The sequence below is a fragment of the Panthera pardus genome, unplaced genomic scaffold (genome assembly GCF_024362965.1).
Source record: "Panthera pardus isolate Hobbes unplaced genomic scaffold, ASM2436296v1 HiC_scaffold_17, whole genome shotgun sequence".
Classification (NCBI taxonomy): domain Eukaryota; kingdom Metazoa; phylum Chordata; class Mammalia; order Carnivora; family Felidae; genus Panthera; species Panthera pardus.
Window position 1 is genome coordinate 118887831 of NW_026526732.1, and position 13352 is coordinate 118901182.

Genomic DNA, 13352 nt, shown 5'->3' on the forward strand with positions numbered 1-13352 from the left:
TAAACCTGTTTGGGGAGGAGGGGGAATTTTTCAGGCGTCAAAAAAATTCAATTACCTGAAATTTCTTTGTTTAGGTCTTTGTCTTTTTTAATTTTTAAATGTTTATTTATTTATTTTGAAAGAGAGAGAGAGAGAGCGGGGAGAGGAGGGCAGAGAGAGAGAGAGGGAGACAGAATCCCAAGCAGGCTCCGCTCCATCAGTGCAGAGTCTGATGCGGGGCTCAAACTCACAAACCAGATCACGACCTGACCCAAAATCAAGAGTCGGATGCTTAACCGACTGAGCCACCCAGGTGCCCCACTCTGTTTAGGTCTTTCTAAAGAATGGTCTCACTGCTCCTAAAGTGCTATATTAAATCATTTAAATTATCGGAGATTTGCTGACCCATCTTTTCATCTCCGCAGAGGGTCCGTGGGCGAATGTGAGCACTAGTGACCGAGTACAGAGAAGGAGAGGGTTGGGGACTACTCCGAACCATCTGGATCCTTACCGGCCCTTCCTGATGCAGGGCCTCCTGAGTCTTGATAAGCATGCTCTCTCGGTCTTCATAAAATGTGCTCATTAAAACGCTGGAGCTTTTGGGGAGCCCCTAGCTGGCTCAGCTGGTTAAGCGTCCAACTCTTGATTTTGGCTCAGGTCATGATCTCGCGGTTTGTGCGTTCGAGCCCCACACCGGGCTCTCTGCTCAGCACAGAGCCTGCTTTAGATCCTCTGTCTCCCTCTCTCTCTGCTTTGCCACCCCGCTCACACTCATTCTCTCTCTCAAAAATAAACATTAAAAAAAAAAAGAAAAGAAAAAGAAAATGCTGGAGTTTGAGTTAGAAGAAACAACCGTGATCCCAGTCAACGTAATCCCAGGACTTCTTTCTAGGTCCTGTGAAGCACCAGTCCAGGTTTGCTGGGTTATCGGGGGGAAAGCGAACTCAGTGGTTGTTCAAAGCTCCCCTTCTAACCTTAGTGCACCGGGGACTGTCCTCTCCCCACCGGAAGGCATGCGTGGGGGCTGTGTGGGGAAGGACTAGCTGGAAGAACAGAGGAAGGTGATGTCTCCCCGCGCACTGGGATGGAAAACCGACGGGGTCCCGTCCCCACCCTGCATCTTCTGTGACTTCAGCAAGTCTTTCTTTTCCACTCTCCTTGAGCCTCCTTCATTTTCCAAGCTGAGTGGGGCAGGGGGCGGGGGATAGTCAAGGGAAGACTGGATGGAGTACTGGAGATAACAGACCTCTGTGTGAGTGCTGGCTCTGCCATTGCCGGCAGTGATGTTGAACAAGTCACTTAAGATCCCGAGGCTTTAGTGCCTCCCCTGGTTCTGATGGCTCACTTTATGAATCAGCTAGACTGGGCCACGGAGTGCCTAGAAAAGTCTGGGTGTTTCTGGAAGAGTTGTTTTGTGTGTGTGTGTTTATTTTCGAAAGAGAGAGCATCCAAGAGTGTGTGGGGTGGGGGTGGGCGAGAGAGGGGGACAGAGGATTGGAAGCAGGCTCTGTGCTGACAGCAGACAGCCCAATGTGGGGCTCGAACTCACGAACTGTGAAATCATGACCTGAGCCAAAGACAGACACTTAACTGATGGAACCACCCAGGGGCCCCAGGAGGGTTGTTTTTTTTTTTTTTTAAATGAGATTAACATTTCAATTGGTAGATGGAGAAAAGGAAATGGGTGGGCCCCATCTCATCAGTTGAAGACTTGAATGGAACAAAAGGGCTGACCCTCCTCAAGTGGATTTTTCCTGAGTGACTGCCTCTGAACTGGGACAGGGGCTTTTTCCTACCTTTTAACTCCCAACTGAAATGAAACCGTCAGCTCTTCCTGGTTCTCAGGCCTTCAGACTCCCACTCAGACTATCATTAGACCATCAGCTTTCCAGATGCCTGGCTTAGCAACTCACCCTGTAGATCTTGGGGCTTCTCACTCTCCCATAATCACATGAACCAGTTCCTTATAATGAATACTCCCTCCCCCTCCTCTCTTGCCACACACACACACACACACACACACACACACACCCTATTGGTTCTGGTTCTCTAGAGAACTCTAATACACCTGTCAAGTGACAATAACAGCTAGTTCTCCAGGCTGTTCCAAAGACTAGAAATTATAAGTGATTTGTGCCAGGAAGGTAATAGATGCTCAGTAAATAATAGCCATTCTTTCCTCTAGGTCTGTTTCCACCATTAAAATCCTCTTTTGTGTGATGTCCCTAGCTGACGGTGGCAAGACAAAACCCAGTCACACTTTAATCTTCACCTGCGCAGGGGGTGTCCTGAATTTATGCTCTCTGCCTCTTAGAACCCCATGTGGGCCATAATAAATAGAAACCTAATTCAAGTCCAGCCTCTTGAGTGTAAGCGCCTGCTAAGAGCCCCATGCTGTGGCTTCCTTTTCTGAATTTCAGCAGCATGGATGTGCAAATTCAGCAACTAAAGTGTAAAATGAGACAGCTGGAAGGAAACCGGACAGAGTAGCAAATCCAAAATATCTGATGGGTTTCCAGGGGGTTTAGGGATGGCTGGCAAGCAAGAGAAACCTACTTGTGAAACCCTATCAAAGGGACAGTGGAAGAAATGGCTGCTGAACCCCAAGACACTCAGCTAGCCAGGAGGAATGAGCTCAGGTCAAGGGTACCGATCCCACGTGAGTCTGTGAACTTCACCTGGTTTTCTGGCCACAAACGGAACTTCTGACCCCATCTGAGAAATTTCCCACCGTTACTGAGAGCCTCGAAGCACCGGGACCACAAGCCTGGGCTGTCACTATCACTAACTGACAAAAGTCAGAGAAGCTGTTCCCTGGGGACCGGCCGATAAAACCTGACCCAAGGCAGGGTAGCTGAGCCTCCACGACAGAAACCAGTGGTTCTCCAAGTTGAGAGCACATCACAGTTTCCTGGAGGGCTTCTTAAAACGGACACCTGGGCCTCCCTTCAGAGCTGCTGATGCTGTAGGTCTGAGCCAGGTCCGAGAATTTCTAACAGGTTCTCAGTTGATACTGATGCTGCTTGTCTGGGCACTACACTGAGAAAATCGCTAAGGTGAACGGTCAATGAGGTGGTGCTGTATAAAGAGATCCCAAGTTGATTTCCAGTGGCTGGTGTGCAAACAGAGCAAAAATGAGCCATCAACTAAGCAGGTGTGAAGTTTCCAGAAGGACACAAGTATGGGGAACTCAGAACACGTTCATAGCAGAACCATTCATTGGACATTCACTGACCTTGGAAATGGTGGCCATTCAAGAAATATATATGATACGGGGTCCATAAAAGTTTATTGATTTCTGAGAGAGAGAGAGAGAGAGAGAGAGAGTCAGAGTACGAGTGGGGGAGGGCAAAGAGAGAGGGAGACACAGAACCCGAAGCAGGCTCCGGGCTCTGAGCTGTCAGCACAGAGCCTGATGTGGGGCTCGAACTCATGACCCGTGAGATCATGACCTGAGCTGAAGCTGGATGCTCAACTAACTGGACCACACAGGTGCCCCCGGGGTCCGTATTTTGATGAAGACTCTTAATGGTGAAAATTATCATGTAATAGAGATTCATGACTAAATTTCACATGGTGCTTTTGTGGCCAACTTCTGAAGAGTCGAATTTGCTAAGATGGGGTCCAGAGATATCTTTTTAAGAAAGCTTCTGTGGTGACTCTCACGTAGCCAGCCCAAAACAAGGCCAAAGTGGGGACCTAAGGACCACTGTCCTACGTCATACTGGAGACTGACGCAGTTTGAGGATCTCAGGGAGCTGGATCACCGCATTCAGCAAAGGGCTTTACGTCACAGTGAACGGGTGTTCATCTGGGCCCCGGGACAAGCGCTCAGGGAAGGGGTAATGAATGGAGGTCCTTACAACTGTCAGCAACCAATAAACCTTCTGTCATTTATTCCACATAGTAGATGTTCCATAAAAACTTGCTGATTGGATGGACGGATGGATGAAAAACTCGCACGAAGAATTAGGAGGAGGACAGGAAGTCTGCACTGGATTGCAAGGTAATGACAGGACCCCAGCTCCGGGGAAGCAACAGCGACAGCAACCCAACTGCCACGGTGAGGCTCGACACGAGGGAGTATGCACGTAGGGGTTTTTAAAGAGTATTGTTATGTCCCCAAAGCAAGTCCAGAAATCAAACATCAACATGCCGAAGTGCTGAGCTGAAACCAACACGACATCATTCTGCAGGGATATGTAATTTGTTTGATGCATTTGTGTGTTGTTTTTAAATCACCTATCAATTATTTAACGTGGGAGCCCAGCTTAGCAACCGAACGGTGAAAAGAGTCAACAGTGTTACAGGACCATTAAAATCATGCCACTAATTCAGAATTTGTAAAGAAAATTATACATATGTAATTTTTATAAACGTAAATGCAAAATAAACATGTTACGTATATAAAACATGCACATAAGTGGAATATGTACCTAACTGTATATAATGTAATGAATGTATACTAAGGGAACATGTATTTTTATATTTACATTATATATTCTTGATTATATATTTAATTATATAGTAATTATACATTATGTATATTTTTATGTAAGTACGTAATATATTTTATACGTTTATATTTATTTTATACACACGTACAAATTTATACGTGTGTGTATATACACGTATTTATAAAAACATCCACATAAGTGGAAGCTGTGATTGTCTTTCAGACTATATCCCACATGTTGTCCTGTTCCGAGCATCTTTTTTTTTTAATTTTTTTTAATGTTTATTTATTTTTGAGGGACAGAGTGGGGAAGGGGCAGAGGGAAAGGGAGACAGAATCTGGAGCAGCCTCCAGGCTCTGAGCAAGTGTCAGCACAGAGCCCGACGCGGGGCTCGAACTCACAAACTGCGAGATCATGACCTGAGCCCATGTCGGACGCTTAACCGACTGAGCCACCCAGGCGCCCCTCGAGCATCTTATCTGGAAGGGAAGAGCAGGGGACCGTCTCTGTGACTGTCTGCATGGCAGTCACCACAGCTGTAAAGGTAGTGTAGCACCACGGCTGAGGTGAGGACAGATTTTAACTCGGCATTCATTCACTCACTCCATCCTTGATGTTTAGAGGCTGAGCACCACGCCGCAGTCCTTCCGGGAGCTTCCTGGAAGAGCTGCTAGATCACGCTCCCTGCCTCCCCTCACCCCTTCCCGTCTTTTCTGAGCCCACGGAAATGTAACTTCTGCCCCCACCAAGCCACTGCATCGGCCCTCACTCCGGTGACCTGTCACTGGCAGCATTTCACAGCACTGCAGGTGGGACTAACATGAAGTCGTCCTGGAGGAGGGTGCGTCCCTAATCCAACACGACTGGAGTCCTCCCACAAAAGGGAAACGTGGACACACGCACGCACACGGGGCACACGCCACAGGAACACGAGGCTGTGGTGCCACCAGCCGAGAAACCAAGAAGCTCCAGAGGCCGGGAACAGAGGCTCCCCCACGGCCCTCGTGACCCCGCGGATACCTCGATCTCAGACCTCTGGCCTCCCCAACGGGGAGACGGGGAGTTTGTCTCTCGTTTGATCCACCCAGGTTGGGGTGCTTTGTGGCCAACTAATTTGCGGCCCCCTCGTTCTCTCAAAGCTCCCCGCGTAGCCCCCATCCTGCTGCCTACGGCCTTGAGTTGTTAGTGACTAATGTGCCTGGGGAGCAGGGCCTGGGTCTCCGCCAGATGTCACCGCTGTGACCAAGGTGCCCGGCTCACTGCCAAGCCCACGGGATGCCAAGTGGGTGAAGGGCCAAGGAGCAGGGGCCTCCCCGAAGCCCCGAGGTGTTCCCACGTCCACCCCCCCCCCCCCCCCCCCCCCCCCCCGGCCCCGCCGGGCACTTACGGAGATGATGTGCCCCTTCAGGCCGTGGGCGGAGTCTGCACACTCGATCACGGCACTCAGTTGGGGGTAGCCCACCCCGGTCTTGGTGCGGGTGGTACACACAGAGCCTGGATGGTGGGAGAAGCGGGGCCCAAAGAGAGACGGTTAAGAACGAGCCTCCAACACCGGCAGTGCCGGCGGGGAGGGGGTGGGGGTGAACTTTCTTTCTGTGGAGGCGGGGCGGGTGGTTAGAACCACACCATCTGGCCTCGTCCCTTCCGGTCCTCACCGCCGTCAACTGCGGCTGCCCGGGACGCCCTCTCCCCACACCCTGTCGCTGTCACTCACCTGTGCCATCAGCCCCCACCGCATGGCCACACAGACCGTCCCTGTGTATGCTCCGTCCCTTCCCATGTCCCTCACTTCCCCTCACAGCCACAGTATACTTCCAGGGACCCCTCGGTCTCCTCCCATGGCCTCTCTACCTGCACTGTTGGTCAATCTCTAACTTCTCCGAGCCTCACAGCCTCGCCTACGAAATCGGCAGCCTGAGGTTGCAATGGGGATGCCACGGGGCCCGCGGGGCTAGCAGGCAGCCCTGGAGAAGAGGGAGCCGCACCCACCCCATTCCTGCACCCTCTCCCACCCAGGTCTGTCGACCGGCCCCGGCCTCTTGGGCTCCGTGATGGCCCGCCCTGTCCAGAGCCCCCGTCCAGCCTGGGCTGTGGGGTCCGCTTCCGTGTCGGGAAGCCTCCTGAAGCCCTCTGCCCCCTTTGACCTCTGCCCTCTGCCTTTCCCACGGTCAACCCCAGTCCTGACTGACCAGTCAGCCGGGTATTATCCAGCTATGTCCAGGCCGAGTCATGCCAAGAGCACCACCATCTCAAGCACACGTACCCCTGCTCAAGTCCCGTCCCTCCCTCCCAACAACTTAGCACCCCCTACACCCCAAGATCACCCGGACTGAACTCCCGAATGTCCACCTGCCGCCCTCCCCTGCCACCTCTCCGTCCCTCCTGCTCCCCACACGCCGGCCACGCCGGCCTTCCAGCCTCTCCGGCAGAACGAGTTTCTCCCCACCTCGGGGATCCTCTGTACTCGATGTTCTCTCTGTCCAGCACTCCCTGTGAACCAAGCCCCCGGTCCTGCCAGCCCTTCTCATCTTTCAGGCTTCATCTTAAATGTCACCACCTCAGGGGAGTTGTTGTTCTGACAGGGCACTCGCTTCACAAGAAGCATTTACATAATTATTTGTGTAAGAATGCAGGGGATCTGTTTTCTCTGCTGGACGGTAAGCTCCATGGATATTCATTGTTGCAGATCCAGCGCTGAGAACAGAGCCTTGTACATAGCAAGGGGGCTATAAATAGTCGCCGAAAGAATGCGTGAACTTCAGATAGATGAGTCACCCGCATGCTTCACAGCTCAGTGGACGGGGCTTGAACTCCACTGCCGTCACGCTTGGGGACAAGGTGCCTAGAACGCCTTCCTCCTGTCTTGACTCTCCACCACCACCAGTGCCTTCATGCACGCCCCCCCCCCCCCAAATCTCTCCCGGCATCCTCAAGGACAGGATCAGACAGAGAACTGTGTTTATACTTCCAGGACTGGATTCAGCAAGAAAACCAGAGGCACGGGGGGTCCCCCTTTCCTCCTGCACCCATCCAGCCGCAGGGCAGAATACATCCCTTGACGTCTATCCTTACAACAGGTGTTGCCACAATCCCGAAGCCAGTGAGCTCTTCTCCCCACCAGGCACACGCTGCCCCAGCTACCAGCCCTGCATTGTGCAAGGCAGAATTCATTTCATAATTTCTGCTTCATAACTGGCTTCTCGCCTTCTCTCCGCTCCACTGCTAGATCCTTGCAGGAAGGCAGGGACGTGCTGCAGGGGCCCAGAGCTCCGCCCATGTGAGAGACCTACAGAGGGTAGGCCGATCACCTTTCTTGGAAATGGCCATCAAACAAGGGATGTGGGAATGGTCTTGATTAATGCTCAGGTCAAAAGGAGAAGCTGGATACATGTTTCTCCTCCAGGTACAGGGCCAGGGTGCTCATTGTTTAATGCTGTCATTCGCTTAGAGAAAACCCAGTGTTTTTACGCTAAAGAATTCATGAAATTGAACAATCATCTGCAACGAATTTAAAGAAGCCATTCTGGAAAAGCTCCCTACTCTGTTCAGAGAGTCCTTTCTGCTTTTATAGACAGCCCTGCCAGGGCTGGGAGGGCGGGGAGGGCGGCCCACACAGGGATAACGGAAAGACAAATCTTCTGGGGAAACAGCATGTATACACAGAGGATGTGCATGAAGGAAACAAGTGCAGCTGAACGCCCAAGATTACATCAAAAAAGGCTCTTTGAGAGCCGAGTGGACTTCTCACACACCTTCATATCCTGGACAGCACCTGCCCAGCACAATGGCGGCTACCACACATCCGGGAATACGTATTTCTGATTAAGCAGGTGACTGGTGAGTGCCCTGGGCTACTGGGAACCAATTCTATCATTAGCCCAGTCTATGACATCCTAAGTGGGGAGCTCCTTATAAGTAAGAACTGGGTCTTATCCTCTCTTTGACTTTTCAATGACCAACACTCAGTAAAGACCAAAGGTGCTTTCCTCTTGCTCAGAAGACGTTATTAATTGGCTTGTGTGGCACCATCAAATGTTGACCATTTTCCTGTACGTTAAACACTCAAGTACTTTGATGAGCCTACAAGACTCTTCATACACATCCTGTTCCCGCAAGGCTGTAACTGTGCCAAGTCACAACCCAACGATGTCTTCTGTGAGTTCCCACACTCTTCTCGCATTGCTTATGGTTTGTTTCCTTTTTGGGTAGTGTTTGTTTGAATGGGTGATATTTTTAAAAAAATCTTTGCTATTTTTTATTCCCAGCTGAAAATGTATATCTTCTTTCCTTCTCTCCAATGTTAGTGTTTGTTTAGGAATGGATGTGCAAGGAAGAATATGAAAACATGAAAGTTCATGTTCATGCATAACCAAAGGGGAAGGTGAGCACCAACTGGCCCCAAGAGAAAATGGCGCCACCCAATAGAAGGACAGAAAGGCTCTGCCTTGTTCCTCCACTCAAGATGCCAATGGGTGGTTCTAGGAGAAAATGCCTAAGAGAATATGGGAAAAATCCAAAATGCATTATGTATCAGGTGAGGAGCCGGGAGTAGTAACTGACCGGGCCATGGGTCAAGTTCAAATGTGGCCTCAGAGCTGCATGCCTACTATGTGCAATGTCTGGGGTCCCTCAGACCTTCATATAAACTGGAGGCGTTCATGTCCATTAACCGTCCCCACGATTCTTCGCCCCCTCACCTTCCTCCTCAAGGAATATAGGATCATTAACGAAATCTGCATCCTCTTCTTCCGCGTTAACGCTCTGAAACCAGGACCTCACGTTCAACCCACAACCCGGCTCCTTCGGGACGTTCCCCGGTGGCAGCCCTAGTGACATTTCCTACAAGACCTTCTGGAAGCTCAACTTCCAAAAGTGGTGGGATACTTCCAGAAGCAATGTGCTTCGCCCTTGTGGCGGGGTCACCCACGGGCTCCCTTCTGGCCATCTCCAGTGTCCCCAAGCCCCCCATCCAGTGCCCTGCACACAGCCTCTGCTGGCCTTCCCAGCAAGCCTTACCTGGTCCGACGCCCACTTTGATTATGTCTGCTCCAGAAAGAATAAGCTCTTCCACCATCTCCCCTGTCACCACGTTCCCGGCCTGAGACAGAAAAGCACACAGCCCGCAGTCACAAGCTACTCCTGGTGATACAAAGATGCACGAATGAAGAACCCCGTACCTGGCCACACAGCTGCGCATGCCCCGAAGCCACAACGCCGCCTGGGGCCCCAAGAGGGGGGGAGGGGAAACAATGGACTCAATTCCTGATTCTAGATGAAATCTCAAGTCGGCGGGAAGGGATGTTCCCCGGGTTCCCTTCTCTACTGACTAGGAACACAGACTCTCAACACGTCATACCACAATTTGGTTTGCTAACAGCAGGAGAAGGTACGCAAGCTGTCACGTTAGAACCACAAAAGACCCGAGATGATCCAGGTCAGAGCTTCTGAACGTGCCCAGGGTGGACAAAACAAAATCTCACGGAGAACCCAAATGCATAAAATAAGCAAGGAAAGGCTCTTTCAGATGGTCATAATATTTGCTGTTGGGAATAACATGTTTTGGAGACTATAAAAACCCCTGAAGGACCTTTAAGGAACTCTAGGGGCTCAGGCTTAGGAAACCCCACGATCGTCTCACCGGCTCACGGATGGGAAAACGCCTGGGGGTCCGCCCCAAGGCCGGTGCTTCCCACCCGGATATGAAAGGGCAGATGAGACTTTAGTGACCACAGGCCTGGAGCATGCTCCGAATTCACATGAGGCCGCGGCCCCCAGAATAAACATGCACACCAGGACGCGGCGGAAGCTAAAAACCAGAAAGATGCATCTGGTTTGGACATTGTACAAGTTCTTTCACCGCAGGAGCCTGGGAGCACGAAAATAGCCCTTTTCATTACGACTCACTGCCCTGCGGATTCTTCAGCTGGTACACAGGATACTTGGCAAAATGCCTGACTGAATTTTCACAACTGTACAAAGTCTTATTTTGGGAAATGCATCCCCACTCATGTTACTCTTTTTTTTTTTTTTTTTTTTTTTTTTTTTTGCTTTGAAGCCCCGTGTCTTTTCAGTGAATTCATTCCCGGCAGTGGGGAGGGGGGGCGGGGAGCAGGTTTTCTTTTTTTAACCTAGACAGAGTGACTTTTAACTCTGTATAAAATATCTTGGAAAGGTTAATGAGGAAGGCTCAAAGCTGCTCTAATCCAACAACATCTGACAATGGAAAACGCTGGATGCTCCAGAAACAGGACCAGAGCATTGAGAATACCAGGTACAATAAGGGGGGGGGGGGGGGGCATTGCACGTCACTGAGGGACAGAACCAGGTTCCCACAGACAACTGGGGAAAGGGATCTTCTGGAAACAAGAGATAGATTAATGTTCACGCTTGTCCCCAAAACCAGCTTCCGACGGATTTAAGAGTTAAATTATAAGTGGAATCCTCCCAGATTTAGCATGCCTTGAATACCTGTAACAAGCATAAAAGTGAAAGATACATGTGTACCTACAGACACACACATTGCATACAATCGACAAAACTAAGAGGCAAATAACATAGCAGAGAAAAATAATACCTGTATGCATGACAAAGGGTGAACTAACATTATAAAAGCTCTCCCAAATCTTCAAAAAAAAAAAAAAAATGCTAACAGCTCACAGAACTGCCAAAGGACATTATTTATAAATAAATAAATAAATAAATAAATAAATAAATAAATACATTAAAGTGGCCAATAAACACAGGGAAAGTGCTCACTCTCACGAAGAATCCAATTTAGATTCAGATGCCAGCGAGGTACTACCTTTCACTTAAAATATCAACGACTAAAAAAATAAAAAATAAAAAAAAAATATCAACAACTATAAACATTAAAGACTAAGGAGGAAACAGACACCATCTATCTTTCTCTGCTTGTGCAATGTCTACTTTAGTACAAGTTTTCCCGGAAAGCAATTGTCCATATAGAACAAATGCAAAACTACATACATCCTCTGATCTGATAAGCGTACTCCCAAAATCTCTCCCAAGGGAATAATCATAGCTGACGTCAAAGATTTAACGACAAGGATGCATATTATTTATTTTTAACCGCACAAAGCTGCAAATCTACTACCCAAAATGGGAATAGTTCAACAACCTGGTGTTTTTCCCACCTACGTGATGTTTTTAAGGTTGGTTAGATGGCATTGGAAAATGCTTAACCGATTTCAGTACAATGTTAGGGGGAAGAAAAGGAAATAGTAAGATCTCAATTTTGTTAAAATCAACAGGGGCCCCTGGGTGGCTCAGTCAGTTAAGCGTCCGACTCTTGGTTTTGGCTCAGGTCATGATCTCATGGTTTGTGGGTTCAAGCCCCACATTGGGCTCTGCGCAAACAGCATGGAGCCTCCTTGGGATTCTCTCTCTCTTTCTCTCTCTCTCTCTGACCCTCTTCTGCTCACGCTCACCCTCTCAAAATAAATAAATAACCATAAAAAACATACTGAAAAAAAAATAAACTTAAAAAAAAAGAAGGAGGACAGGTGAGTTTCCACTTGCATGGTACCAAAAGCTGGCCCATCAAATTGGAAACCAAGAAAGGCAAAACTAAGGGGAAAAGGAGAAAGGCAAAATCAGAAATGAAAATGACAACAAGGCACACTCTAGCCCAGGAATGGCCGCAGTCCCCGCCCAGGAAGCTGTGCACGGGGGTGACTCAGGGGTGATGCGGGGATGATGCAGGGGGGTGTGGCGCGGGCCAGGGTGATTAGCGAGGGTCCATCCCACCGCCTACGTGCCACAGATAGCGTGACTGGACATGGCTGCATCCACAGCACATGTTACATCTCCTGGCACTCGAGACAAAGCACAGGTTCCGGACCTTCCCGGTGGGGGGGGGGGGGGGGGGGGGTGGGCGGGGGAGGGGGCACCAAACCAGGCAGGCCATTGCCGCAAGGCACCTCTCTCCTAGGGAGGCTGAGCACGTCCAGGACCCACCCCTGCTCTGCCAGCAACCACCGCCCCTCCGGGGTCAAGGAGAAGCAGGGGGCCCAGAGAAAAGCCTGCAAAAAAGCAACAAGATTAGAGAGGTCCTCGGGCAAAAACCCAAACCAAGACTGTTTTGCCCTAATGTTTCAGCTTCCCTGCAGACCCAGAGATCTAAGGCAGCATGAGTTCAGAAAGACCTGGGGTAGACTTGGGCCCCACACTTACCGAGTAACCAAGTAGTAACTCTGAGTTTCCCTTTATCCTGCTATGAAGCGGGACTAACCACACCCACTTGGTGCTGTCACGATAAGGTTTACAAAGAAAGTTCTATTCAATTCCTAGACAGAGCCCAGCTCTCAGTTGGTGCTCAGTAAAATGTTGGTCCCTCCACTTAAGAATGGTTTCTTAAAATAAATAAATAAATAAATAAATAAATAAATAAACAAATAAAATAAAATAAAATAAATTAAAATAAAATACATTAAAATAAAATAAAATAAAATAAATTAAAATAAAATAAAATAAAATACATTAAAATAAAATAAAATAAATTAAAATAAAATAAATTAAAATAAAATACATTAAAATAAAATAAAATAAATTAAAATAAAATAAAATAAAATACATTAAAATAAAATAAAATACATTAAAATAAAATAAATTAAAATAAAATAAATTAAATTAAAATAAAATAAATTAAAATAAATTAAAATAAAATAAATTAAAATAAAATAAAATAAAATAAAATAAAATAAATTAAAATAAAATTGGGGCGCCTGGGTGGCTCAGTCGGTTGAGCCTCCGACTTCAACTCAGGTCATGATCTCGCGGTGCGTGAGTTCGAGCCCCACTTCGCGCTCTGGGCTGACGGCTCAGAGCCTGGAGCCTGCTTCCCATTCTGTGTCTCCCTCTCTCTCTGCCCCTCCCCCGTTCATGCTCTGTCTCTGT

General features: G+C 48.7%; 1 protein-coding gene across 1 annotated transcript in view; it reads right to left on the reverse strand.

Annotated features, from left to right (window-relative positions):
• The window catches only part of GMPR (guanosine monophosphate reductase), a 50783-nt gene that overhangs the window by 10204 nt on the left and 27227 nt on the right, over positions 1–13352 (reverse strand). Inside the window, exon 6 of the mRNA XM_019420058.2 lies at positions 5824–5930. Coding sequence (XP_019275603.1) covers positions 5824–5930 — 107 coding nt within the window. The remainder of the gene's footprint in view (positions 1–5823; positions 5931–13352) is intronic.